The sequence below is a fragment of the Chaetura pelagica genome, unplaced genomic scaffold (assembly GCF_000747805.2).
Source record: "Chaetura pelagica isolate M959 unplaced genomic scaffold, ChaPel_1.0 scaffold166, whole genome shotgun sequence".
NCBI classification, from domain to species: Eukaryota; Metazoa; Chordata; class Aves; order Apodiformes; family Apodidae; genus Chaetura; species Chaetura pelagica.
Window position 1 is genome coordinate 4,307,454 of NW_009953758.1, and position 27,024 is coordinate 4,334,477.

Genomic DNA, 27,024 nt, shown 5'->3' on the forward strand with positions numbered 1-27,024 from the left:
TCCCTACTCTACTGGGGTGGCCTACAACAGCATCTACTCAACTGGCCCCCACCCCGTGGGGGGCTACCAAGGGGGTGTACAGATGAAGGGCTCTGAGGCAGAGGGGGCTAGGAGTGACAGGCAGGCAGCTGTGGAGAGCACATACTGCAAGGAGCTGCAGCAGCACGGTAAGCTGGGCTAGAGTGGGTGCTGAGGGACATAACTTGGGAGAGGGGCCATGGGTCTGGGACCTTCGGGGGCCAGGTGCCACTCTCTTCTGCACCTAGGGGGAGGCAGGAGGGTGGATGCACCTGCCGCTTCCAGAGGTGATGTCCTGCTTTGCCCCCCAGCCCATCTCTGCCAGCTGTGGATGCTGGCGCTGGCCCGTCACAACGCCCATGCCCTGCTGGACTACTCGGTCACTGCTGACCCCCGCATGCTGCTGGCAGTCCAGAGGGACCTGGCTGCATCACAGGATGAGAACGGAGACACGTGAGTGCACAAGTGGTTTGGGGGTGGGACAGTGAGGAAGTCTTGCTGGCCATCTTGCTCCCCCGTTATTGGGCACTGGGGAGTGGAAGGTGACAGGATGCAGAGAGGTGTGGAGCTGAGCCCAAGGGCCATCCCTGCTTTCTCTACAGGCCTTTGCACCTTGCTATTATCCATGAGCAGACGGCTGTGATCAAGCAGCTGATCGAGGTCATCGTTAGCATCCCCAACCAGCAGATCATCAACATCTCCAACAACCTGCAGCAGGTACACGGTTTCCTGGGACAGCTGGTTCTCCTCTGCCTGGGGCTTGCTCCAGTTTCCCAATCCCAGGAGCTCCCATTGCTGCTCCTGCTGCAGGGAGGCAGAGCATGGTGCAGCCACGCTGGCAAGGACAGTGGCGCAGGACTCAGCTCCTCCTGTGGATGTGGCTGAGGGAGTGCTTCTGTCCCACAGACACCACTGCATCTGGCAGTCATCACCAAGCAGCCCCAAGTAGTCCAGCTCCTGCTGCAAGCCCGTGCCGACCCCACCTTGTTGGACCGCTATGGCAATTCCCTGCTGCACCTGGCACTCCAGGCTGGTGACGATGAGATGCTGAAGACACTGCTGGCCCACCTGGGCTCATCCGCCCCTTACCTGCTCCGCCTGCCCAGCTTCCACGGTGAGTGGGGCTGGGAGATGATGGGCAGGAACCCAGTGGTGCGGTTGTGGGCTTGGCTGGAGAGCTGCTGAGCCTCTACCCCTGTTGCAGGCCTCCTGCCTGTACACTTGGCTGTGAAGGCAAAGAGTTTGTCGTGCCTGGACCTGCTGGTTAGGAAAGGAGCCGATGTGAACGCGGTGGAGAGGCAGGGTGGGAGGACCCCGCTGCACCTGGCTGTGGAGATGGAGAACCTGAACATGGTCACCCATCTGGTGAAGAAGGTACAGGGGGGAGGTGGGTTGGTGGCTGTGGGATGGGGTGCAGTCTCCCCCTGGGCCAGGTGGGAGTCTCCTGTGATGACAGGGAATGGGGTGGGGGCAGCACCCAGACAGCCCATCCTCACAGCCTTATGCTTTTCTCCACAGCTGGGAGCAGATGTCAACAGCCGGACCTTTGCTGGGAACACCCCCCTGCACCTGGCTGCTGGCCTGGGCTCTCCTACCCTCACCAAACTGCTTCTCAAAGCTGGTAAGGTGCTGCCCTCCCCTCCATGAAGCTCCAGCTGCCCACCCAGAGCAAACTCTGGCTTCCCAGGCCGACCTGCCCCTTCTGGGGTCTCAGTCCACCCTTCCCTGACAGGGGCAGACATGCTGTGTGAGAATGACGAGCCTGTCAGCCCCTCCTCGTCAGAAGCCAGCAGTGACACAGCTGCCGACCCCGAAGAGCAGGAGCTGGCAATGGAGTTGGGGGAGCTGGCCCCAGCCTTGGAGCAAGGCAGTGACCCCCAGCCCCCTGCGCAGGGGCACGGGCAGGCGGGGCACAGACCGCGCCGCTGCCACACGCCCCTGGACCCGCCTCAGAGCGACCCCGCTGCACCTGGCTGTGGAGATGGAGAACCTGAACATGGTCACCCATCTGGTGAAGAAGGTACAGGGGGGAGGTGGGTTGGTGGCTGTGGGATGGGGTGCAGTCTCCCCCTGGGCCAGGTGGGAGTCTCCTGTGATGACAGGGAATGGGGTGGGGGCAGCACCCAGACAGCCCATCCTCACAGCCTTATGCTTTTCTCCACAGCTGGGAGCAGATGTCAACAGCCGGACCTTTGCTGGGAACACCCCCCTGCACCTGGCTGCTGGCCTGGGCTCTCCTACCCTCACCAAACTGCTTCTCAAAGCTGGTAAGGTGCTGCCCTCCCCTCCATGAAGCTCCAGCTGCCCACCCAGAGCAAACTCTGGCTTCCCAGGCCGACCTGCCCCTTCTGGGGTCTCAGTCCACCCTTCCCTGACAGGGGCAGACATGCTGTGTGAGAATGACGAGCCTGTCAGCCCCTCCTCGTCAGAAGCCAGCAGTGACACAGATGCCGACCCCGAAGAGCAGGAGCTGGCAATGGAGTTGGGGGAGCTGGCCCCAGCCTTGGAGCAAGGCAGCGACCCCCAGCCCCCTGCGCAGGGGCACGGGCAGGCGGGGCACAGACCGCGCCGCTGCCACACGCCCCTGGACCTGACTCAGAGCCAGAAGGTGTGTGCGGGAATCAAATCCCTGGGAGCCTTTCTGCAGGGGCAGGGATGGGACAGAGGTCCAGGAGATGCTCCTGTGAGGATGCCTGTGCCCCTCCATGTGCCAGGGAGAGCTGTGGTGTGGGGAGACAGGGTGGATTGGATGGTTTTGGGGGATGCTGATGTCTGCATGTGTCCACAGGTGCGGGAGATCCTGCTGCAGGCCTCTCAGCAGGACCCCGCAGCAGAACTGCCCACTGCCTCACAGCCAGGTGAGCATCCCCTCTTCCCCACCCAAAAAAGCACCATGCCCAGGCAGGGCAGGACCCTCCCAGCAATGGGGATGGGCAGCACATGATGAAGGCACCTCTCCCATACAGGGAAGGTCTTGTCGCTGGACAGTGAGGCACTGCAGGGGCTGGTGCAGCCGCCGGAACATGAGCTCAGAGGGGTCGGCCAAGCGCCTGGGGCTCTGCAGCCTAGTGGAGACCTACAAGGACACCCCCTCACCCAGTGTCAGCCTACTGCGCAGTTACGAGGTCAGTGGCCAGCTGGGGCATCCTCCTCCCCCATGCCTGGCTGGCTGCTGGCCCTGCTCAGTGCCCTCTCTCCACAGCTGGCAGGGGGCAGCCTGGGAGGGCTGCTGGAGGCACTGGACTCCATGGGGCTCCGCAAGGCCGTCAGGATGCTCCACAAAACCGAGGCGCTGGAGAAGCTGCAAAGTACAGGTACAGAGGGCAAGGGGATGGGGAGGCTCATGTCCCTGCTGCTCCCTGATGGCCCCATTGCTGACAGCAGATTTGGGTTTGCTTTGCAGAGCTGAAGGAAGACAGTGCCTATGGCAGCGAGTCCGTGGAAGAGGAGCAGGGACCCACGTTGGCCCTGAAGCCAGGGCCAGGGAGTGACCTGCCCCACAGCCAGCAGCCACAGGTGCACTGAGGGGCTGGTAGCCCCCACACCTGCCCTGGGGTGTGGAGCACATTGTCCCCCACCCTGCCCTGCCCATACAAGTGCCTTCCAGACTTAGGGCCTGGCTGCCTGGACTTGGGGGGACAGAATGCAGCCGGCTCTCTGCTCTTATTTAATGGTTCCCCTTCTGCATAAAGGGAGAGTTTCCCTTAGCCTTTGCCCTCCTGTCTCCAACCCCAGCCCTGAGCCAGCAGGCACTAACCTCCTGGAGCCCTGCCTGGGGCTAGGAGTCCAGCAGCAAGGAGGCAGTTCCAGCCTCTCAGCATCCCTCTCTGCTGAGGCTGACCCCAACTGTGGGGGAGAAACCACAGTGCACACGGAAGTGAAGAGCGAGTTTTACTTCAGTAACCGAGAGAAGAAGCTGTACAAATGTTTTTCTCCCCCCACAAGCCGCCTGGGGCAAGGGTGGGTTGTTTTGGGTTTTTTTCTTTGTTTTTTGTTTTTTTTTTTCTTGTTTTTTTTCCCGTTTTGTTTTTTGGTTTTTTTTTTGCAATAGTCTCAAAAGAGCAGAATAAAAAGTTTGACACATTCGCAAAGTCAGTGCTGAAACTAGATGGGTCCCAGGCATCTGAGAACAGCGTGTACAACATCCCCCACCTGCAGCCCTTCTGCTGTCCCCAGATCCCTCCCTGCACACCCTGGGCACTCCTGCAGCCATGCTCCACCACTGGCACCTAGCTCCAGAAGAGCATCCTCCAGCTCACCCTGGGGTGGTGGGGGCTACCCCTCACATTGGCAAGAAGGGTGCCTATGGCAGAGGAAGGGGCTGCACCACTGCTGCGGAATCATGAGGACCTTGCAGGGCTGTGGACTGGGCTTTGCTGGCAGCCTCCAAGACCCCAGCCATACACTGGGGAAGCAGCATGGGAAAGAAAGCTGGGTCTGGCCTGTGCCAGCCCCATAGGGCAGTGAAGAGACCCAGGTTAACTCTGGCTTCAGGGATCACCTCCCCACTGGCCCAATACAACTCTCACACCCAGGAGGTGCAAACGGGGCTGGTCCAGACTGCCAGTGGGGGGGTGGGTGTCATGAAGCACCAACCCATCAGCCCACCCCCCATGCAACCATCCCAAGGGTGCCCCCCTGGTGCCAGTGGCTGCAGGGCTTTCTCACCAGAGGGTTGCTGCTACCAGAGTAGAGCTGAGGTGCAGGCAGCAGCACACATGATCAGCTTGCTGCAGGGTTGGGGGGGGAAGGCAGGGAGCTGGGTTTCCCCCTGAGTCCATTTAAGAACCTCCACCCCCCAGAGTGCAGTGCCTACAGGACATGGCTGGGTTTGTGGTTTTGTTGTTTTTTAAACAGTTCCCAAAAAAGCCTCAAAATTAGCCCCCCCCCCAAAAAAAAAAAAACAACACAACACAACACCCTTCCTGGTGGTCAGCTTGATCTGGTACTAAAAAGTGCAAAACTGTATCACAAAAACTGTTCAAAAGTTGTAAGAAAGCGGGGAGGGTGCAGAGATGGCTGAGCTGGCAGGGATGAGTTATTTAAATTCTCCAACAATTTCTTTATTAAGCTTTCAGACAATATTTTTCTTTCAACACTTTTTTCTGTCCTCTCAGAGATCAGTCAAGATTTTTTTGAGTCAGATATTAATTTCTTGTTGGATTTGTTTGTTTGTTTTTTCTTTTTTTTTTTTTTTTTTTAACCACTGAAGAACAGAGCCCCGTGGGTGGGTTGAAGTTGTTCCCCCTCCCCAGGGCAGGAGCACAGCGTCCTGCAGCCAAGCACAGGACAAAGAGGGGCTGGAACGAGTCTCCTAGGGCCAACGGTGCAGGCAGCTCCTGTGAGCACGGCCCAGGGTCCGTGCTGCCCTCCCCCTGTCTCCGATGGAGGGGCCATGGCCCTGCCTGGCTGGTGCTGGCAGCTGGGGAAGGGCTGTCACCCCCAGCTCGTGCCGCAGACGGACGGACTCATGCAGGGTCTCGGCAAGCATGTGCCCTCCACCCGGGCACTGGGGGGGCAGGAAAGGAGCTGCAGTGCAGGTGGCTGATGCCCCTTGCTTACGACTTCTGGGGGTGGCCAGGGGACTGGCGGCCAGCGCGCTCCGAGATGTTGCGCTTCACCTTGGCGGCCGTGCTGGAGGGCTCTGCGTTCAGCGAGGGGCTGGAGTGGGATTTTTTCAGGCCATCATCATCCCTGCCCGATGAGTCAAAGAGGGTGGACTCGAATGCTGCCAGATCCTCAGAGCCTGCCTTCAGCTTGGCCCGCAGCAGCATGGCGTAGGTGCCATAGCGGGATTTCTGGGGGGCACAGTGCAGCAGAGAGAGGGGTCAGCAAGCCGGGCACTGACCCTCAGCCAGCAGACCTCAGGATGTGGGGGGATGCTCATGGTCCCAGAGCATGGCAATGGCATTGTGCAATTCAGATGATGGGGGACAGTGGGGGATCATATCACTCAGGATGGCCAAGTGGGCAGGGGGGGAGGGGGGATATTCTCCCAGCTCACCTCAAACTCCAGGTACTCTTCTTTCTGTTTCAGCTCCTCATACTCCTTGCCCTTCACCTTCTTCTCAGGCAGTGAGGAACGATGCTCCAGCAGCTCTGCTGACATCGTCTTGAACTTGGTCTCATGGCTCTTCACCTGCTCCTCCTGGGGAAAGGTGGTACCATGTCAGACCCGTGCTCTGCACTCTGCTCTGTCTCCCTCCCCAGCACTATGAGCTGGCCAGGACCAGGGCCAGAATAGGTTTTTCTCCTCCTAGGTTGAGACAGGATGTCAGCTTCGGCTTCTGGTTTGTTGTTTTGTTGTTTGTTGTTTTTTTTTCAAACAGCAGGCAAAGCACAGGCTCTTGGGGGCAATCTGTTCTAGCCTCGTGAGGGGCTGGCTTCAGTCTTAAAGCAGAAGAAATTAATCCCCTCTAAAACTAGGCTGGTGGGTTTTTTTTTAATCCTTTCACTCTATGAATAACTGCCCTGGCACATGCAAGTGCCAGCTAATCCCCCTGACCACTTGCCTTTCAAGGTCCTGGCCCTGGCAAGACTGTGCAAGCCATGATGTGGGTCTATGGTCTATGTTCTCCTCCACTGTCTGACTGTCTCCTGTTCCCACTGCTGGGAGCAAGATCTCACTGTCTGCTCCCAGCCTTGGCACTCCCTTGCTCTGTGTCCCCCCATCCATGCTCCCTTGGCCCCCAACCCCGCTGGGACGCAGCTGGGCACATGGTGCTACAGGAGTCTCTGCACAGGGGACAGTGACACCAGCAGACCCAGGGGCTCTGTGCCATGGCCCAGGTTTCCCAACACCCTGGCCCACCTGGGACAGCCTGGTGCAGGAGCTGGGCAGCAGCGGGCGGCTGAACTTCTTCTGGGAGCCGATGGCTGCAGGGAAGGGGGGCGCGGAGAACATGGCTGCCACCACATTGATGCGCGTGATCCACGAGTGCATCTGTTCAGGGTTCCTGGGGAGAGAAGCCAAAACACAGATGGACTCAAAGTGGCACTATCCATGTCACAGGCAGAGTGATCTTCCCTGCAGATGAGATCTAGGTCCCCCAGGCCTGGCTCTGGCCAGCTACAGCACCTAGGGCTGTGCCCCAAGTGACTTGGGCCATCAAGAGCCCACTGGAGTGGGAAGGAGAGGAGCTGGGAAAGCACAGTGCTGACACTGGGTCCCTTTCCTTCCAGAGAGAGCCGTGACAGGGAAGAGCAATGTGGCTGTAAGCCCCATTCCACCCTCCACCCCAGTCAGATGAGCCCCTGTGCCCAGTGTGGGCAGTGATCAACCAGTGATTCTGGGAAACTCACTGTGCTTGGAAGAGGAAGACCCTCCAGTCAGCTGTCCTGAGGTAGAAGACATTAGGTCGCTTGCTGTAGTCAAACGCCCGCGTGGCAAGTGAATGGTGGATGCTAATAGCATTCTTCAGCTCCTCTTCTGCCAGTGCCTTCCCTGGCTTATACTCCTCCTGCAAATCATGGGACATTTCAGAGCCAGCTTAGGGATGCACCCCACGAGTCAGGTCCATGAAGTCATAGAGCCTGCAGGTGAGTGCTTTCAGTGTGGCACATGGATATCTCCTTACATCTGACTGCTGCAGGCTCTGCCTCCAGCTCATGCTATACCCATGGGGAGAGGTTGCACAACGTGGGTGCATGGGCTTGGCAACAGCACAGTAGCTGTTCCTTGCTGCCCCACAGCTAGGCAGCATGTGTGCCTGCAGGAGACTGGATTTGTAGCCCAAACCACCCCCAGAGCAGAGGCCCTGGTGCCTCCTCTCTCTCAGCCAAGTCACCAGAGCCCTCAGCTGGCAGGCACTTTCAACAGCCAGTCCAAGCCCAAGTATGTTGGGAACAGAGATATCACCAGGTCCCCAAGCAGTGTTTCAAGCAGGCATGGTGCCAAGTCTTGTTAGGACAGGCCTTGGGATGCCATGCCCTGGCACCCCTCTCTTGCTGCCCTGGGCACTGCTGTGACCTCCCTCCCTGGGCTGGGGACAATTCTTCTCCCTACCACAGATATGAGTGGTCCCAGTGCCACCTACCTTCTGCAGGTAGAGAATCATCCCCTTCAGGATGGCATGGAAGGGTTTCCAGCCGCGCTTCCCTCGAGGTGCTGCCAGGGAGAAGAGAGCAGCCCAGTCATCAGCCCCAGCGCTGAGTGGGTGAAAGGCATCCCCCCCATCCTGCTCCAGCCAGCCAGCCCTGCCATGGCGCACATCACCCCCCGGGGACGGGCAGCACACCAGGGCTGTCCCTGCGCACCTGAGCCCGTGCCGGCCGCGTGGCTGGCAGATGGTGCTGCTGACAGGGGACCCCGCGCTGCCCCCCGGGGCCAGCACCGCTGCCCTCCCCACCTCACTGCCCGCCCTGCCGTCTGTGTTCAGCTGCCTCCCTGCTCAGGGACAGGGATGAGGACAAGGCAGTGCTGCCTGCCAGGTAATGCTGGCTTTGGAGGGCGGCTGCAACTAATCAGATCAAGGCAGCATTAGATGGCCAGGGCTTAGTGGGGATTTAACGGTGGAAATGGTGAACGTGCCTGGCAGCGCCCAACCAGAGGCAGCCCCCTGTGCAGCTTGTTTGCCACATCACAGGACACGACGTTCCTTTGTCCCTGCCACCCTGTGGCAATGGTTATCCCCCAGGGAGCTCACCCCACCTCCCTGCCTACTCTCTTCCCATGTGCAGCAGCTGCGCTGGCCTGCTGCTATCTCAGCCTCTGCCCAGCCCTGGTGGTGGGGACAGACAGGCAGGGAGAGGGTTTTCAGGCTCCCCAGGCTGGGGGCTGAGTTATGCCTGGCACAGCTGGATGGACAGAGAACAGGGGCTGATGCTAGCACCTGGCATGATGCGACAGTCAGACACCATGTAGTAACTCCTGCTCTGTTCTCTATTAGGTTTCTGGAGCTCCCTGATGCCTTCTCGCCCCGAGTCCCTCCCATGGATTCCCCAGGCACCTACTTTTCTTGCAGTCAGGATCAGCGTGGATCTTGCGCACTAACAGTCCGTGCTTGTAAGTGGCGATGCTGGCGTCTTGGGAGAAGTCCAGAAAGGGGTTACTGCAGCTGCTGATGCGCTTGATGGACTTCGGGTTGGGGTCTGCCAGCTCTGAGAGGGACTTTCTCAGCTCCTCCTCATCTCTGCCAGGCACAGATTTGGGTGGGAAAAGGGTTTGTCACCTTGCTGGGGACAGCAAACACCAAGCTGCCCGCTGGACAGGGCTACTTTTAGGCCTGGCTTCTGGGAGGCCAGGAGCAGCAGCAGAGGCTGAGCAGTCTCCCAGAGTCACTGGAGAGCAGCGTTAATCTAGGCATGCCTCTGTGCCCCTGCCCCTCCAGGCAGCTGTGATGCTTCCTGGCCCCTCAAAAGACAAGGCATGGGAGTGTCTGCTGCCAGTTCAGGGTGGGGGCCCTGCCTCAGGGGGGGAAGAGCATTTTTGGACAGGGCAGGACTGATGACAGAGGCCATGGAGGAGTAGCACTCAGGGACTTGGCACTATCACAGTCCCCAGCCTGTGGTCTCACAGGTCCCCAGCTGGCAGGAGAGAGGATCTAGAAGGTAAACCCCCCCAAAGAGACACCAAGGCTGCGGTCCCCATGCCTTCAGGGCAGCAGCCAGACTGTGGGGCTCAGAGGCACCAGTAAAGGGGTATGAGGAGCTTGTGATGGGGAGGCCTCAGGCAGCACCAGCCTGGGCAGGCAGCACATGTGGGCAGAAGGTAGGGAGCCAAGAGAGCAGGAGGGGGCAAGCCCCCACTTATGTTCTCCCTGCAGGCCATGGCCCCCTGTGCTGCAGGATGGCTGCAGCAGGCAGGCTGCACTGGTGCTGCTCCCCCCACACGGCAGGAAGGTGTGGGAACCCAGAGCTGCTGCTTCCCCCCTCCCTTGGCCCCACTTGCTGCTAATTAAACCTTTCAGCATCTGCCGGCGTCTCCATGGCAGCAGCCCGGGTGCAATGGCTCAGCGCTGGCGGTACCGCCGGGCTGATTAATCCCCGCAGCGCGGGCGCTGCCGCTCCTGCTGCGGGAGATGGCAGCTGTGGGCGAGGGTGCGGGCACCCTGCGGGGCCCCGGCACAGCCACAGCGCAGCCACGGCCCCCCCAGGGCCTGCCTGCCCCCACCCTGAGTATGGAAGCACAAAGCCAAGCTCAAGTGGCAGGGAGTTGGCCTCAGGCAGCCTTCCCCCAGCATGCTGGGGAACGGATCCACCCACGTTGAGGTGCTGAGGGCAGCTAGAGGTATGTTCTTCAGGCATCCTCATCCCACCCCACATCCTCAGAGCCCTGCAGCACCATGGCTGATGGGGCCTCTGGGCCAGGGTGCCCCAGGCAGCAGCATCCCCAAGAGGGTTAAATACTCACATAGCCCACTGCAGCTTCTCATTCTTGATGGAGCCATACAGTGCCTGCAAAGAGAAGAGCAATGGGTCAGCAGGAGAGTGGCACCAGGACTGGGGAGCTGCTCTGAGGAACAGAGGGGGCACACCAGACTGGCTTAGGTGGTACTGAAGGCAAAGCATCCCCAGGTCCTGGCTGAGCAAGCCACCTGGCCTTGTTTCAGAGTTACAGACACTTTCTCCTGGGCACCACTGGACCTGCAACCCCACACACACATGGGGCACAGTGCTGGAGATGGTCCAGGCAGTCTCACCTCTCCTCTCACTCCTCTCTATCTGCCCATGAAAGGGGCACGGCATTCACAGCATGATGGTGAGGCACACCAAACATTTCCAAGTCCTTAGGAGAGCTGCTTCTCCCTCACTCCAGGGTGTCCCAGGCTGGCCAAAAGGATGACCTTCAGGAGGCCTGGGCCCCAGAAGAGCAAGCCTTCAGGCTGCATTTTGATGGTGTATACCTGCATCCCACTAAGCAGGACTTCAGCCTGCCCCAGCACCTACAGCAGCTCCATGCCACAATATACCACAGCCAGAGACCTCCCTGCTGTCACTGCTTGTCCTAGGCCAGCAGAGGTAGGCTCAGGGCAGCACCCAGCACTCCACAGCAATGTGATGCTCCCGTGGGAGGCTGCCCAAGAGCATGCTTAGGATTCAGGAGAGACTTAGCAGGGTAGTAGCTCTGGATTTGCAAAGATACCAGCATACCATCATGCATGAGGTCCTCAGAGGACCTTGTGGCTGGTTGAAGAATGATGAATGTGTGCCTGCTGCTGGGCTGCTGCTGCTTGGGGTGGCTGTGGCCTGTCCTCACCCCCTTAATGGCAGTCCTCAGCACCTTGCCCTTGCTGCCAGCCCAAACACTACCAAGCTGAGCAAGGCAGGACCCACTGCCTTGCACCCCAGCTCAGGAACAAGCTAAGCCTGCCTACAGCAGGATGCTCCAGGACCCTGCTCCCAAGTGTTTGTCTGGTCTGAGCTGGGTGCAAGCCAGAGGCACTCAGTATGGCTCTGCAGCCAGGGAGGCTCTGGAGAGGGTTTCAACACAGGGCTCACAGAGGGCTTTGGAGCAGTATCTGGAAGGCATCATCCTTGGAGGAAAATACGCAAGTCTTGCACAGGCTGTTCAGGCAGCTGTCAACATCCATCACTGGGCCAGAGACTGCTGCTGAGAGATCTTACTGGTGGCTGAGAAAGTACAACTGGAGGCATGTAGGGGCCCAGGAAAGCCATCCAGCAGACAGGCCCCAGTGGTGTGTGGGGAAGGGACATCCATCACTCCCCCGAGAGGCGCACCAGCCAGCACGGAGTAGGGACCCGGCTCCTCCCGCACTTCCCTGTCAGGGAAACACTGGCAAAGCACCAGCTCTTTCCTCAGAGGAAGAAAGGGATTGCCCTGAACTAGCAGGCAGAAAGCAGGGCTCACTTGTCTCCTGGGAAGCCAGGAGGCTCACAGAGGGGGTACAGCCTTGGTGCCCAAGAGATTAGACCGCAGAGTCAGAGGAGCAGGATGCTGGGGTGTGAGCAGCGGCTGCCTGCTCGCAGTGAGAGGAGAAAGGAAAGGTGAAAGGAGACCTAGAGAAGACCATGGGGGGAAAAAAATAACACAAACTCCTGCAGAATATAACCTGGGGCAGAGCAGGGAGAGAAGCAAGTGTCTCAGAGCTATGTGGATTATAAGGAATCGCCACAGAAGGAAAGGGATCTTATTCACTGCTGGGGACACAGCTGAGAGATGCTGAGAACCAACAAAAATGAGACTGGAAAAGTGGCAGAGAGAGGTGGGGACTGGAAAGGGCAGAAAAGCTCCACGAAGAGAATAGGCAGAATGGGTCACATCACTTGGCTTCCACCTGGCTCAGTGGTGATACAGAGAGGGATGGGCTCTGTGTCTCAAGGAAGGGAGACATGAGCTGGTTGAGTGGGGATTTTGGAGGACAAGGTGAGATGCCACAGGAAAGGACTGCAGCCCCTAGTCCCCCAGCCCTGTGCTTGCAGGAGGATTGCTGCTAAACACCAAGTGAAGGAGCTTATGTCAGAAGATGCTCAGGGAGTAATTCTGGATGGTACAGTGCCAGAGAACAGCCTGGCAGAGCACTGGGCTATAAAAACCTGGGCTCTGGGACTACTGGCAAACATCTCACAGGCTGAACTGCCTTGTGGCTTCCAGAGGCTCCAGCCGCCCCACTACAAGCTCCAACAGCATCCTACAAGTCTGCTGCAGGCAGGAGCTGCCAGAGACCCCCATCTCAGAGATGGGGAGCAGGGGCTGCTCAGCATTCTTGTGGGAGGGGACAGTGAGAGATGAATGAGGGAGCTGAGGGGTTGAGAGAGCAGTGCAAAGCTTACTGTCTACACTTAAATCCTGCCAAGACTCTGTTTGGCTAAACACCACCCCCAGCCGACACCTGTCTCAGAAACAAAACTGGTGGACTCAGCCCAAGTCCTAGCGGAGAAGATGCACTCGGCCACAAAACTCATCCTGCTTTTCTGCTCCCGTGGCAGTACCACTGTTTGAACTCCAGGCTTTTTGGTGCATGGACCATTTCTGCTGGGGAAGCACAGGTAGTGCAGGCTCCTGAAGCCTAACTCACAACCATGTCAGCTGAGACCAGAAACACCAGTTTTCATCAAGTCCCTCTCCTCAGGCTTTGTTCCATGGATTAATTCTCCCTGGGCTGAAAAGTCGGCACCACCAGGCAGCTCCGAACTTGCAAGTTCTGCCCAAGAGAAAACAGGTCACTGGCCCCATGCCACCACCACCCGACCCCAAGAGTGATTGGGGGTTTTTTTTGTCATCACCAGGTTATGAGCTCACTGCTGCAGCATGCTGGGCCAGCCAGCCAGCTCTGCCCTAGACATGCGCAACACAGAAGAGACCCAGGAATATACTGTCCCAGCGGGATTTCTAACTGAATCAACAACATCTTTCTTTGGTGCCTTCACTCCCAAAAGCAGCAAGCTGAACCTACCACAGTCTTGCTCTAGCAAACATCTCTAGGAGGGGTGAGGGGCTGAACTGGGCAAGAAGCAGGTGGTTTGGATGCTCCAACTCAGTCCTAGTGCCAGCCCCCACAGGGGACAGCAGGGCAGGGAGAAGGCATCCTCCTTCAGCTCCCCAGCTCAGAGCAGACCAGAGGGGAGATCCAGTGCTGATTTGAGGAGCCAGGCAGCAAGTTGGCCTGGACACACCTTTGGTGCACACTGGACTACACTGAGGGCTGTAGCCCAGCAGTTGAGTAACAGGAGGGTTAAGGCAGGAATTTAGGCATCCCACAGGTGGCTTTAACCCTTTCTGTGGTGCCTTTTTTATTAATCATACCTCTTAAGGACATATCCCCTTTCCAGTGTGCTGGCTCCTGCACTAAGCAACACAATGCTCAGCTCTGAGCGCTGCAAGTGTGCAGGTCAAGGCTTCCCTTCCTCCTGCCAGTCCAGTGACCAGCCATGGCCGCGTGACATTCTGCAGGACAGACTTCACAGACACCAAGTGCTCTCTCTGCAGTGATTCTCCCTCTCTCTGTGCCTGACAACATTTCAATACAAAAGCTCCATTGCTGGATTTCCCCAACTTCTCCTTAGCAAAATATCTTTCTCTACATGCAGCCACAAAGCTCTATTAGGTCCCCCAGGCACCCAAACCTCCAGCTGTGTGGAAACGAATGGCACCGTCAGATCAGGGACACATACCAGTGGGAACTGTACCTCAGTCAGGCCCCTTATTCACCTTCACAGCTCCCCCCTTCACCCCTGCTGCCTGTCCAGCACACACAACCCATGCTCAAGAACAACTCATCACCTGGCACACACCAACCCTGCTGTGCACACCCCATGTCCCCTCCTCCCCTCCACCACAGAAGGGCTCCTGCATTCACACAGAGTGGCTTGGGGACAGATTTTTTTTCCCATTTGGTGGGCTGCCATGGGGACAGTGCCCTGTGCGTCACCCTCCACCCTGCTGCAGGCAGCAGTAGCTGGCAGCAGGGGATGGCTACCCATCCCTGCCCCGTGATTTTGATTCTACAACATGAAAAGCTGCACCAACATCTGTTAAAACATTTCTTTGCCCAGCCGACTACACAGCCCCAGAACAGCAGACCCTTCTGTCTCTCCCAGCACAGCTTCACAGCGCGGGAAGCAGCAACGGAGCATCTCCCTTCCAACTGCATGTTTCCATCCGAGTGCGTCACAACTTAATGCTGCCCCCAGACCATACTGCGCTATGACAGCATCGCAGCTTGGCACGGCCCTCATGTCCCCACTGGGCAGCTGGGGTACCCCTGCCTGCTGTGTCCCAGCCTGCCCACAACACGGGGGGCCAGTGAGGACTCTTCCCTTGCTGCCACGCGCTTTTGATTCTACAACATGAAAAGCTGCACCAACATCTGTTAAAACATTTCTTTGCCCAGCCGACTACACAGCCCCAGAACAGCAGACCCTTCTGTCTCTCCCAGCACAGCTTCACAGCGCGGGAAGCAGCAACGGAGCATCTCCCTTCCAACTGCATGTTTCCATCCGAGTGCGTCACAACTTAATGCTGCCCCCAGACCATACTGCGCTATGACAGCATCGCAGCTTGGCACGGCCCTCATGTCCCCACTGGGCAGCTGGGGTACCCCTGCCTGCTGTGTCCCAGCCTGCCCACAACACGGGGGGCCAGTGAGGACTCTTCCCTTGCTGCCACGCTGGAGGCAGGCACCCAACTGAGGTAGGACGCATCCAGAACCAGCCTGTCTCCTCCCCACCTAGCACTGATGCACACCAGCGTAACACCTCCAAAACAGATGCCAGCTCAGAGCAAGCTCTTGGCAGCAAAAAGCCCCTTTTGTCCAGCCACTCCGTCTCCAGCTCCACTCGGCTGGGAGCTGGGGCTGCAGCGCTGCCCCTTCGCTCTGCCCCGGCACCCTCCCCACCGCCCCAGCGGGTGCCAGTCCGCCCGGCCGGGCTGGCACGGCTCAGCGCAGCCCTTGGCGAGGAGCCCGCAGCGCTTGTCACTTGTGCTAATCTGGAGGGGTTGGTCCCAGCGGTACCGCTCTGTCCTGGATTCTTCTTGTAGTGATGTTTCCGAGCAAACGTTGCTGTCAAACGCTTGCAAGCGGCACAATGTCACCGCAGGTCTCGCCGTGCTCCCACTATCCCCGTGCTCGGGGTGGGATGGAGGGAGGATGGCAGGGATGGAGACGGGGACCCTCGGGCGGAGAGGGGCTGCCGGGGGGACCCGTCTCTGCTGAATTTAGCCTGAGGACGGAGACGGGGCTGGCTGCTCGCCACCTTCATGCCAGGGCTGAGGCTCTCGCGAAGTGTGTGTGATAACACGTGTGTGATGGCACATGCGTGTGATAGCATGGGAGTGTGTGATAACACGTGTGTGAACATGGGTGTGTGATGGCACATGGGTGTGATAACACGTGTGTGATAGCACGTGTGTGTGCGATGGTACATGGGTGTGATAACTTGTGTGAACGTGTGTGCGATTGCACATGGGTGTGATAACATGGGTGTTATAACACGTGTGATGGCACGTGTGTGTGTGCAATGGCACATGCATGTGATAGCACATGTGTGTGCAGCGGTACATACCTGTGATAACACGTGTGCACATGTGTGTGCAATGGCACATATGTGTGATAACATGGGTGTGATAACCCGTGTATGATAGTATATGTGTGTGTAATGGCATGTGTGACAGCACAGGTGTATGCAGCAGCACGTGTGTGTGATAGCACACGTGAACATGTGTGTGCAATGAGCTGGTGTGCAATGGTACGTGTGTGACAGTGATATCTGAGTGTGTGTCTGCAGCTGCACACGTGTGTGAGAACATGTGTGACACCGTGAGCTGGTGTGCATGGCCCTGAGTGTGTGATGGGCTGGTGTGCAACGACACAAGCGTGTGCATCACAGCCTGGTGTGCTCTGCCATGTGCTCGTGTCACGGGCTGGTGTTCCCTGACACACGTGTGTGGCAGCCTGGCAGGCAGCAGTGCACACGTGAGCACACGCATATGTGTGTGTACACGAGGCTGGTGAGCACTTGATCCGCCGCACAACTGTGTGACACACGCATGTGAACACGAGCGTGCACCGGGCTGGCAGGGAAGCACGGGGTGAGCAGGGGGTGTGCAAGGACACGCGTGTGCCCCTCGCACCAGGCGGCTCCTCCACTCTGTAGCCGCTGCATAGACACCAGAGCTGCTGTAGCCCAGCCGGTAGCAGGGACCAACAAAGGGCTGAGCTGGTAAGGCATCTCAGACCTTCTATCTTCAGTGCTCACCCCACACTTAACCTTCCTGTCCATTCATTCGAGATCAGGCCAGAAAAAAATCAGGAGCTGGTGCCATCGGGCTGGTTAAGTGCGGGACAGACGCTCCAGGCAGCTGTTCCAGTGAAGAAGCAAAGGGCTGGGCATCCTTGCAGACGGCATGAGGATCGATGAGTAATTCAGTTAGGCTTGACTGAGTAGGAGATGTGGCCAGTGGAGAAGGGGAAATTTTCCACTCTGTCCTAACTGCTTGGCAGATTCATCAATGGACAAAACTTGTGAGGAAAGGGCCGTGGGTGCCTGGCACATCAGCCCTGCTACGCTGCCCCTGAGGCAGGGGAGGTTGTCACAGGAGGCAGGGGCAGGGCAGCATGTTACTCCCAGTGGAAACAGGCAAAAAATAATAGTCGGGGGGTTAGATTGAGCAAGTGTTCCTAAGATTATAGCTCAGAGGTGGGAGCCCGAGCTTTCTTCCCACGTTGCTAATCACTTATCCAGCACTCTGAGCGTCTGAGCCCTGCCTTTGTGCCTCCAATCTGGAAGGTGGGGGCCCATCCTACCTTTCTCCCCCGGGGACCCAACTGCGTTGTCAGGCTTAATTCATTAACATCTGTGAAGCGTTCCAGCTCCTAGGCTGGAAGGCAGCACAGATTTGCCTCACTCCTGCAATCACTAAGCAGCAACAGGGAGAAATGGGGACTGATTCTGACCCTACTGTGTTGCTACCAGCCCAGCAAAGCACAAGATCAAGCTAGAAGAGGAAGAAAGACGGGAAAGACCTAAGGCTCTGCAAAGCAATCAATCGTATAAAGGTCAAATCCACATCCGAAATATAACGGACAGACTGCAACAGCGTATGAAATCCCAGGGGGGCTGGGCTAAAATCACACTGACTAGGGAAAGGCAATATCTCAAGCGCTAACCAAAATACCACCAGCTCCAGGACATCCCACTTTGCCTCCTTAGTGGAATGGAAAGCTGCCTTAATTTGGCCACAGGACTTTGGGTCCAAGCCTGCAGATGTGGACATCCTCAGGCACAGCATTATACAGGTTCTTGTATCCCCAGCATGCCTCCCTGCCCTGGCAGAGAGGACACCAAAGTTGGGGGAGCTAGGCAGTCCTGCCTAGCCCTGCTTGCAGAGTACAATTCTCCAGGTTTTTCAGAGTCAGAGGAAAGGGTTTCCAGCAGCAGTAGATGCTAAGTGTTGGCGAAGCGTTGCTGCCTTAGCCCCAGCAGCAGTGCCATACAGGGCAGGCAAAGCACTGCCAGTGAGGGGGACGTGGAGCTCAACTGTGAAAGCACAAGCTTTAAAGTGTTTTCATTTCTTCTGCATAAAACTGAGGTTGTTTACATGTATTATCTAGTTGCAGATAAAGTTCTTGCCTGACTCAAACCCCTCTCAGGCATTGTTCTGTGTTTGGTTTGGGATTCCCTGCAGCCAGAGACAAAGAAAGCACCCAGGCTCCCCACATTCCTTCCAGATGCTGTTCCCAGAGTCACCTGTGTGTCTCCTGCAGCAACCTAGGTCCTGCTGTGCTGTCCCCATTTCCCTGGCAGCAAGTGCTGTGGGTGAGAGCCATCCCAAACCCTGCATCTCTGAAGCCTCTGGGGCAGCAGCCTGTGCTGTCTCCCTAGGCAGGCTTGGAAGAGCTCCCAATATCCTTCTTCTGTGCTGTTGGAGCTGCCCAAGACCTGGCCCTGAGCTTTGGGAAACTCCTCTGAAGCCTGCAAGCCCTTCCCCTCCCCTGCTGCCCTTAGGAAATGCATGTGCTCCCGGAGGGCTAAAATTAGCCAGCCAGCTGTGTGGCATGCTTGTACAGGAGTCAGTCCCCAGGCACAGCCCGCCAGGCAGGTCTGCCAAGGAGGCAGCATCCTACCTGGGGTAATGGGACTAGCACAGCCTGCTACAGGGAGGGCCATGGGAGAGCCTTTCCCCATTTCTCTGCCTCCTGAGCCTGCACTGGGACCTAACCACCAACCAGTCAAAAGCAGCGAGCAGAAGGGAGAGGGTATCTTCTCTGGCTGAGCCTGCCAAAGGCTGCCCAGGAGATGTACAACCCTTTAGGTGCCTTTCCTTATCAGAACCCTCCCCAGCACAGGCTGACAGTGCTTTCCCTGTCTCACCCACTTGGAACACCACTCTCCCTTGCACAGGCAAGGGCTCCCCAAAGCAGAGCAGTGCCTCAGGTGAGTAGCTGCAGTCTGCCCCGCATGTGGTTCCTCACACTACCTTTCACTCCCCCTTCCCAGCATGGCTCCCATACAGAGGCGGCTGAAAGGCAGTGGTGGGAAGCACCACAGCTGCAGAGAGAACAGGCCATTTTTAGCAGAGCAGCCTCCCCGCTGTTGGGCTGCAGGCAGAGCTGTGCAGGGCTGTGCTGCAGCACTGCAGCCTCCCCCTGCTGCCTTACACCTAGTGAAGGACTTGGCCTCTACACATGACAAAAAGCCTGTAGCTTCATGGCACTTGCCCACTGCCCTATTTTCCACTGGCTAGGATCTAATGGGATAATTTGATCTCATGTGTTTAACCTGCCAGTACTTTTGGGGGTGAAATTTAACAGGGAAGTGGCAGTGCCTGAAGTGGGGGTACCCACCCGAAGGGCACTGGGGGCTGCAAAGGGGGCATGCCAAGGGGCCTGCAGAGCATGGATGCTCCAGAGCACAGCAGCACTGGAGGGAAGGGGCTCAGGGTCCTCATTTTGGATGTTTGTATTCCATTTTGGGTGCTTAAAGCCTTTTTTGGAGCTGGGTTTAAAATTAGAGGATAATTTTTCCTGAGTAACTCCTTTGACTGTCGAAGCGTGGGCTGAGAGGGAGGACAGCCCTATTGAGAGCTGCTGGTAACCCCTTAATGATGGGGTGAGAGATGCAACCAGGAATAGACCTACTGAGGCTGAAAAGGGAGCTCAGATTTTCACCCTTCATTGCTTTTTTTCATTGGCCATCTCCTGTCATGACTCCAGCACCCTGTAGGAACCCACCTTACACATCATGAGCATTTGCCAACTGTAGCAGTTCACCAACAGCAATGGCTACTGCCCAGCAGGTCCCATGGGAGCTAATCCTATTCCCAGGGTTTGAGGTGGGGATATGGCAGCCCAGAAGACCCTCCGAAGAACAGGCAATGCCAAATAAGTGCAGTAGTCTGAGGCCAGAGGTGCTCATTGAACACTGCACTCCCCAGCCAAGCCCTTCTGGAGACTGGGACATGCAGGGAGAAGTTAGGAGTCCCCCCATCATACCAGTGCAGCAAGTTCCCAGCTCCAGGACTTTAACCACCAGCCCACCCTCCCCATCACCATGCCTTGTCTATGTCACCAGAAACATTCTCTCTGCTATCAGAGATGGATGCAGTCCCAAGGTCTGGCCTCGACTTTGGGTTCCAGTGTTCCAGGGAGCCAGGAAGGGCTGAGTACCATGGAGTCAATGCCATGAAGCCTCTAGCTGCAGCTGGGCAAACCAACCCTACTAAGATGGCCGTACATGTGCCCTCTTGCCTTCAATCCCAGCAGAGCAAGATCAGCTAGAGCATCAAGGCCCTAGCCAGAGCTCCAGTGACCTCCTAGGGGAATGGGGTAACCCATAACCCATGTTCCCCTCAGCAAGAAAGAAGGAAAGCTGTGGGCCAAGGGACCACCACCATTCCTGCAAGAGGATGGACACATTCATTGCATCCCACATAGTCATCCACATGATCCTGCCTAAAGGTCTTGCTTTTGCTCTTGCTGCTTGGCTGGCCAGGAAAAGCAACCAAATTTACCTTGAGCAGCTCCTTGGGAAAGTCAGTGCCTCCATTGAGCCCCTCCAGGTTGCCAATGAAGTCAGAGCAGGACATTCTCTTTCCAATGTTCTGGAGGAGCCAGGGGGAGAGAAACAACGGAAGGTTACCTTCATGCCAGGGGGCTGGTGTTGGCTGGAACAGATCTCACAGCCCAGGAACAGACCACCTGCCTCTGCAGTGGGGTGAGGAAGCAGCCAGGTCTCAGGGAGGCTGCTTGAACGTGGGGGGAAGTTGCTCGCTTTGCCTAGACTCTGGGAGTCTTAGCCTCCTTTTCATAAGTTGGCTGCTACCTGCTCCCACGGCAGCTAGTTTTGGAGTCTCACTCCCACCCTCTGTTCCTGTCCACTTTCCACTTCTGTCCTCATCCGACCTTCACAGCTTCCAGCTCAGCACATCTCCAAAACCCCACTCTCTCTTTTGCTGGCTCCCTCTCACTCAGCCTTTCTCCTCTTTCTTCCCCAGACACATTAGGGGTGACCGGCCCTGGCAGGCCCAGGGTCCTGTACCTGCAGTGGGGACAGACAGTGCAGGGACAGACAGGGTCAATGGCAGTGGCAACTTACATGTCCATGCAGATCTGTGTTTAGCAGCATCAGAGCACAGGTGAGGGTGTGGGCTCCATCTGCAGACAAGCACAGGACAGGAATTAGAGCACCTGGCTCAGCCTCACAGCTGGTGCTCCAACCCCTCAGCATCTCAGGCAGGGCATGGGGGCTCTGAGCCCTCAGGACAGCCCTGAGCATGCAGAGCACACAGCAGTCAGCGTGGTGCTGGCAGCACGCGGCGAGTAGGTAGGACACCACTGAATTAAAGCTGGTTCCAAACCTGAGCTTACAAACTTCCTTCCAAGCTTGCAGCTCCTTCAGCCAGGCAGTGATGCTGCAGCTAATCCTGCAGAGCTCTGAGCACAGCAAGGTGGGACTGGCACAGCCCCCTGCCAGCCCAGCAGCCCAAACCTCACCTGCCCCAGAGCCAGCCCAGAGCAGATCCAGCACATAAATGCACACAGGAGAGGGGTAAAGACATGAAACAGTACAAAGTGGGTGGTTGTGCTGCCCTGAGTGCTGGGCACCCGAGTTTTCTCACCTGGCTATTCCCTGAGCCGAGGGGTCTGAGACCTGGGGTCTATTTGGTGAGGAGAGCCTTCTCTTGCCTCTTGTGCTAATCTGCTCAAGGTCAGAATTAAGGATGGATTGAGCCCTAATTACGCATGATCCAGCTGAAGCAGGTTTTTTGTTGTTTTTTTAAAAAATAATCTAAAGCATCTGTCATTTGAGGGAAATGACATCGCCATAACAGAGGCTGTCTCCTAAGGCGTCAGTACAGGCTCTCAGCCTGCTCTCTGGTTTCAGTTTTAGCACCTTCCCCAAGTCGACAAACGACTTGCTTGAAACACACACAGTCATGCAGAGTTCCTTACCCTCTGAAGAGATGGCATTGGGATTACACTCATAATAGCGCTGGGAAAAATGAGCCAGCACTCGCTCTCGCTCCTGTGTCTCTCCCATCAAGGCCAGCTCCTTTAGAAAGGACCTGAAGAAGCAGGAACAGCATTGATCACATTTGAAGCCTACCAGCAGCTTCTCCAACCCTTCTTGCACAGGAATGGAGTCGTACTTTCTGGTCTGGAAATGCTGCTGTGCTGGATGAAGCCCTGGCATCACACATCCCTCCTAACCCACTTCAGGACCCTCCTCCAAGCCCACAGCATCACAAACTGCTGGCACATTGCAGAGGCCTACAGCCAGCCCTGGGCACTACACCCGGGAAGGAGGTGAGAGTGACACCAAGAGGCTTAAGGCCTGGAAAGCCAGTCCTAGGTTGTTAACCTGACTGTTACCAACTGTGCTGACTGGTGAGTTAAGACCACGAATGCTCTTTTGCAGTTGTGTGCTTGAGAGACCACTTTGGGACTCAACACCCATCATATAAGAGGTCAGGAGATCTCCAGGTGGGAGCTAGGGGCATCTGCTTGCTTCTGCAGATCCCTGTGCAGGTGCAGAGCTGTGGAGGGCACAGTCTTCCAGGACCCCACTTGGGTGGCCACCACACACCCACATGTACACACATTTAAATCTGACCTGAGAGCTTGGTCCAGGCTCATCCCCGTGAACACAAAGAACTTCAGATACTCTCCTGCCACCATCTTGCTGAACTCATTGCTGAAACACAAAAGGAGGGAGTGAGAGTGGGATCAACCAGACTGTGGGGACAGCAAAAGGCACATGGGGTGGCATGGATGCCAGAAGGGTGAGAGCTCCCTAGGACTCTGGAAAGCATGCAGGGGACAGAGACACTCCACACTCCCATAAAACTCAGAGGAATCACTTGCAGAACAAACAGGAATACTGGGCATGCAAAAGAAATTGGAGAAGCTAGGATTGGGCCCACAAGAGGTCAGCTAGCTGTCCCCTTGCCTGACCTTACTGAATAATCCAAGATGCAGTCATGGTAGGAAAGTACCAAAATCTGGGTGTCTCTAAGGTTTTAAGACCCTTAGAGGGAACACCTGGTACACCTATGCAGTCATGTGGAATGGGCTCTGGGGTCCTGACAGTCCTATTCCCTGCCAGCCTGGTGCCCTGCAAGGGCAGCAGCTGTGGATACACCACAGGTGCAGATGGATCCCTTGCAGAACAGGCCATTCCTTGCAAATACCCACACGTACTTCTTCCCTAAGTGACGGGCCACATCTGCTTTTTTAAAGCCATCCAGGTTGTAGAGCCTCTTGGCCAGGCGTTTCGCAGCCTCCAGGTCAGCCTTGTGCCCATTGGAGAGGGTGTCTGTGCTGCCCAGGGCCAGCTGCTCCACACTGTCCATCTCCGAGTCTGAGTCTGAAACCAGCTGGCTCAGGGGGTGGTCACTGCAATGGGAAGGGACAGTCCATGTTAGCCTGCCTACAGATTCTTTCATCATTCAGCTTCTCAGGAAATGCAGGGTCCTCACCCTGCTCTGGGGATCAGCTGCTCACTGCTGGAAGAGAAGTGGGGTGACAGGATAGCTCCAGTGACTGATGACGGGATCAAGGCACTCAAACTCACATCCAAACTAGATGTGGAGAGACAGGACAACTGCTCCAAAGTCCCACACCCTCAGCCTGTGAAGCTGCATGTGTGGGCTCAGGCTCTGCCAAGCTCAGCCTTAGCGGAGCCTTGGAGCAGAAACATGTGCATGTCACATGCTGTCCTGCAGATCCACACTCATTTTTTAACCTGGACAAACTCCTCATGCTGCTTTCGAGCGCCGTTTCTACCCAAGACAAGGTTACTATAATTCCTTCATTCACCCCTTCAAAGCACTTTACAGAAAGGCAAACTGAGGCAGAGAGGGTGATGAAGGAACACCCCCCCCCCCAGCCTCTCAGGCCTCTCAGTTCACAGCAGGGTGTACTGTCTTCTTCAGGCATTAGCTCTCAGCCCACCATGCCTTACATGGCCACGTTAGGAGACGCTCTTGGCTTAGTCCCCGCAGCAGTCTGACTCAGCGGCACAGAAGTTATCCCAACCTAAAAGTTGGTTGAATCTAATCAACAAAGAACGTTAAGCAACTCTGTCCCCGCCCAAATTTTCTGGCAGCCCTCATAATGTTCCAGTCTAAATTTATTTTTAAAAGTCTCTAATTGACTTTTAAGAGGCCTGCTCTCCTGAGCCAATTACCCAGGCCAATCTCCTTGAGGCTCCGCTTCTTCCATGAAGGACAAGCGCTGCTCCTCAGTGCTGCCCTTCCTTGGGAGCCCTGCACAGCACTGACAGGCTGGGTGGTGTTCCAACAATCAAGTCACTCTCATTCTGTTGAATATGGACCATCAGCCTGGATAGGCTGGATGTGCCCCACTCATGGCACCTGTCTGTCACCACTCAAAGCCCCATCCCAGCTTGGAGACCATGCAGCTTAAAGAGAGAAAACCAAGAGCCCAATCCTCAAGCAAATAGAGAAAAGAGCAAAGAGACGTGTCTGTGGCAGAGGTAACTGAGGTGATGCTAATTTTCTTGCCAATGAGATGTCTCAGAGTTGTTTTTTGCTTAGTGACATTTTTCTAAAATGACATTTCAGTTTAGCTTGAAGAAATACTGAGATAATATTTTTTACACCAGGTACATTTTCAACCTGAGAACTGGCCCACAGTAAAGGAGGAAAGATCAAATTTGGTTTTGTGCGAATATCCTCAGTATGCCTGAAATGAGTCATCTCTGAGCGGACCCAGCACTAGCTCATCCCTCTCCCTGCTGCCCACCTAGAATAGCCACAGTTGCCCCCCATGTCACTGGGAGCACAGGTTGCCCTGTCACCTTAGAGGTGTATTCTAGAGAGCCGAGGTCCTCAGCAGCAGAGAGGCACTTCTGGGGGTCCCTGAAAAGAAAGCATGTGATCCAGCTCAGGGCTTGCCCTGGAACAGAGGCTCTTCACTGACCCCTGACCACCCCAGTTCAGCACAAGGACTGTGTTGTGCTCCCAGCCCTGGGGAGATGCTGCAGAACATGTTCAGGGCCACTGCACTACAGACACTCCTTCTCCAGACACAGATACTTCTCCAGGACCCAAATGTTCCTTCTCAGGGCCAAATGCTCCTTTTCTGGAGCCAGATCCTCATCTCACCCCAATACTCCTGCTCTGGCCGACTGCTCAGAGCTCAGCAGGAGAGACTGCAGCACCTTCCCTGGCTGCAATGCAGCATGTCACTGCAGGAGCCTTGATGTTCTCTCCACCTTGTCACCACAAACTGGGCTCACTCGGTACAATGTTCTCTCCACGGCTGTCAGTAACCAGAAGCAAATCTTGCCTGGATGTGAAGCAGCAATAACGCGATGGCTCAGCAAAGTCTGCCCCAGGGGGCTGACCTCCAGCTCCCTGCTGTCTGCATGGTGTGAGCCCCCTTGCACGGTGTTTGCATGGTGGGACCCTTCCTACACCAACATCCTGCTCCCCAGGAGCAGTGAAGGAGAGATATCACTGGGGACAGTCTGGGCTGGATGGCCATTGGTTTTGGCTGGGATGCTTAGCTGAGCTCCTGGGTTAGCTAGGTCCTGCCTTACACACTTCCAGGTGAAGCACATGTTGTAGAAAACTCAAAACCTCCAACCACAATCCAACTGCCACTAGATCCTCACAGGGGGCTAGTTTACATCCTGCACCAGGAAGGTACTCAGCAAGGAGCCTGATCCAAGTCTGTGAGGGACACGTGCACGGGCCAGAGCAACACTGCCCTCGATTCCTGATGCCCTGCATGAATGGCTAGATGCCTGATGCCTCTGCCAAGTGAGCCCAGCCTGCCCAATATTGCTACTAAGAATGTACCAGACCGGATCTTTGGCTGAGCTAAATAAATGCAGCTCCCTCCATCGGTCTCAGTGGAACGACTTTGATTTATGACAGCCAAGATATAGGCTGGTTCATTCCTCGCAGAATTGAAGTTAGGGCTGGGAGGACACTTGAAGGTCAGCCAGGCCTCCAACCACAGGCGGGGCTGGTCCTGCTTTCTGGCAGCTCTGGAGTCCAACATGGTCCTCAAAATCACCCAGCGACAGCTGCACCCGCCAGCATTACCACTGCCAGATCCAGGTAGAAGCAGACCTTGGGCAGCTGTAACCCTCCTCAGCCCTGTTTTTCTGCAGACTTTCAGAGCCTCCCCTGCAGCACTAGCCCTCTCCGGAGACACCTGCCTTTTCTTCATTGCTGCATCCCACCAGCCCCTCTCATGGGGGGCACAGCCACTCCTGCAGAGGATAGGGGCTGACTCTGCAATCCCACCAAACAACTTCTGGAGCCAGGTGAGAGCCTTAAAATCCAGTTACTCACCTGCTGGATGGAGGGTTGTGTCTCCTTCAGAGACACAAATGCCATGGGGTCAGCACAGGAAAACCTGGTCTCAGACTCTTGGGCAAAGCCTAGCCTAGGGACTCTGGGTCAGACTCAGGGGCTGGAATTAATGCCTGACATGAGGGGCTGCATCCCACAGGGATGTGCCACTGTCTGTGCCTCTGTGGGCAGCCCTGCCAGCCCTGGAACCCTGCCTGCTGCCCTTATCCTCCATGCTGTGGAGCAGCAGCCTCAGCCTCCAGCATTGCCACACCACCCTGTGCCCCAGCTCTTGCTGTCCTTCATGGTTTGACATGGGAATGCTTGCAGGAAAATCCTCCCCAAGGCTTCTGCCCCATTTCTTGCCGTGCCGATGCTTGTGGGGAGACCTCTTCATCCTGCACCCCAACCTTGTCACCCTCCTGTGCTCCCACCCCATCCCATCCATCCTTTCCCCTATCTCCATCCTTTCCTCACTGCCCTCCTTCCTCTGCTCAGCCCTCTCCCCACATCCATCTGCATCACACCCCGAATTCCAGCCCACGGGGCCCGAACTGGGCACAACCCTCAGGACATCATCTCCCCAGTTTGCCCAGTGCCAGCTGGGAGCTCAGGCCAGCTGATAGACCTGCGCTGGCCTCGGAAAGGGGAGGGGACACGCGCTCACCGACTGCTGCAGTAACAAAAGGGACCTTATGAAGGAACGCAGCGGAGCTTTTGGCAGGGCCCGGCGCTGCGCCCCCGCCCGCCGCGCTCCGGCCGGGAGGAAGGTTGGACTC

General features: G+C 56.6%; 2 protein-coding genes across 2 annotated transcripts in view; one reads left to right on the plus strand and one right to left on the minus strand.

Annotated features, from left to right (window-relative positions):
- Positions 1-3,543, plus strand: part of NFKB2 (nuclear factor of kappa light polypeptide gene enhancer in B-cells 2 (p49/p100)) — an 11,484-nt gene extending 7,941 nt beyond the window's left edge. The window contains 12 exon segments of the mRNA XM_010000821.1: positions 1-167; positions 330-471; positions 621-735; positions 925-1,132; positions 1,223-1,392; positions 1,537-1,639; positions 2,397-2,626; positions 2,807-2,876; positions 2,985-3,031; positions 3,033-3,143; positions 3,221-3,332; positions 3,422-3,543. The exon segment at positions 1-167 is cut by the window's left edge and continues 23 nt beyond it. Coding sequence (XP_009999123.1) covers positions 1-167; positions 330-471; positions 621-735; positions 925-1,132; positions 1,223-1,392; positions 1,537-1,639; positions 2,397-2,626; positions 2,807-2,876; positions 2,985-3,031; positions 3,033-3,143; positions 3,221-3,332; positions 3,422-3,543 — 1,597 coding nt within the window.
- Positions 3,544-5,284: 1,741 nt separating this feature from the next.
- The window catches only part of PSD (pleckstrin and Sec7 domain containing), a 33,315-nt gene continuing 11,575 nt past the window's right edge, over positions 5,285-27,024 (minus strand). The window contains exons 7-18 of the mRNA XM_010000822.1: positions 23,118-23,312; positions 22,531-22,611; positions 21,870-21,982; positions 21,013-21,071; positions 20,429-20,518; positions 10,370-10,413; positions 8,971-9,149; positions 8,055-8,125; positions 7,321-7,478; positions 6,830-6,974; positions 6,023-6,166; positions 5,285-5,816 (exon numbers count right to left, since the gene is read on the minus strand). Of these exons, the coding sequence (XP_009999124.1) occupies positions 5,577-5,816; positions 6,023-6,166; positions 6,830-6,974; positions 7,321-7,478; positions 8,055-8,125; positions 8,971-9,149; positions 10,370-10,413; positions 20,429-20,518; positions 21,013-21,071; positions 21,870-21,982; positions 22,531-22,611; positions 23,118-23,312 (1,519 nt within the window). The 3' untranslated portion in view covers positions 5,285-5,576. The remainder of the gene's footprint in view (positions 5,817-6,022; positions 6,167-6,829; positions 6,975-7,320; positions 7,479-8,054; positions 8,126-8,970; positions 9,150-10,369; positions 10,414-20,428; positions 20,519-21,012; positions 21,072-21,869; positions 21,983-22,530; positions 22,612-23,117; positions 23,313-27,024) is intronic.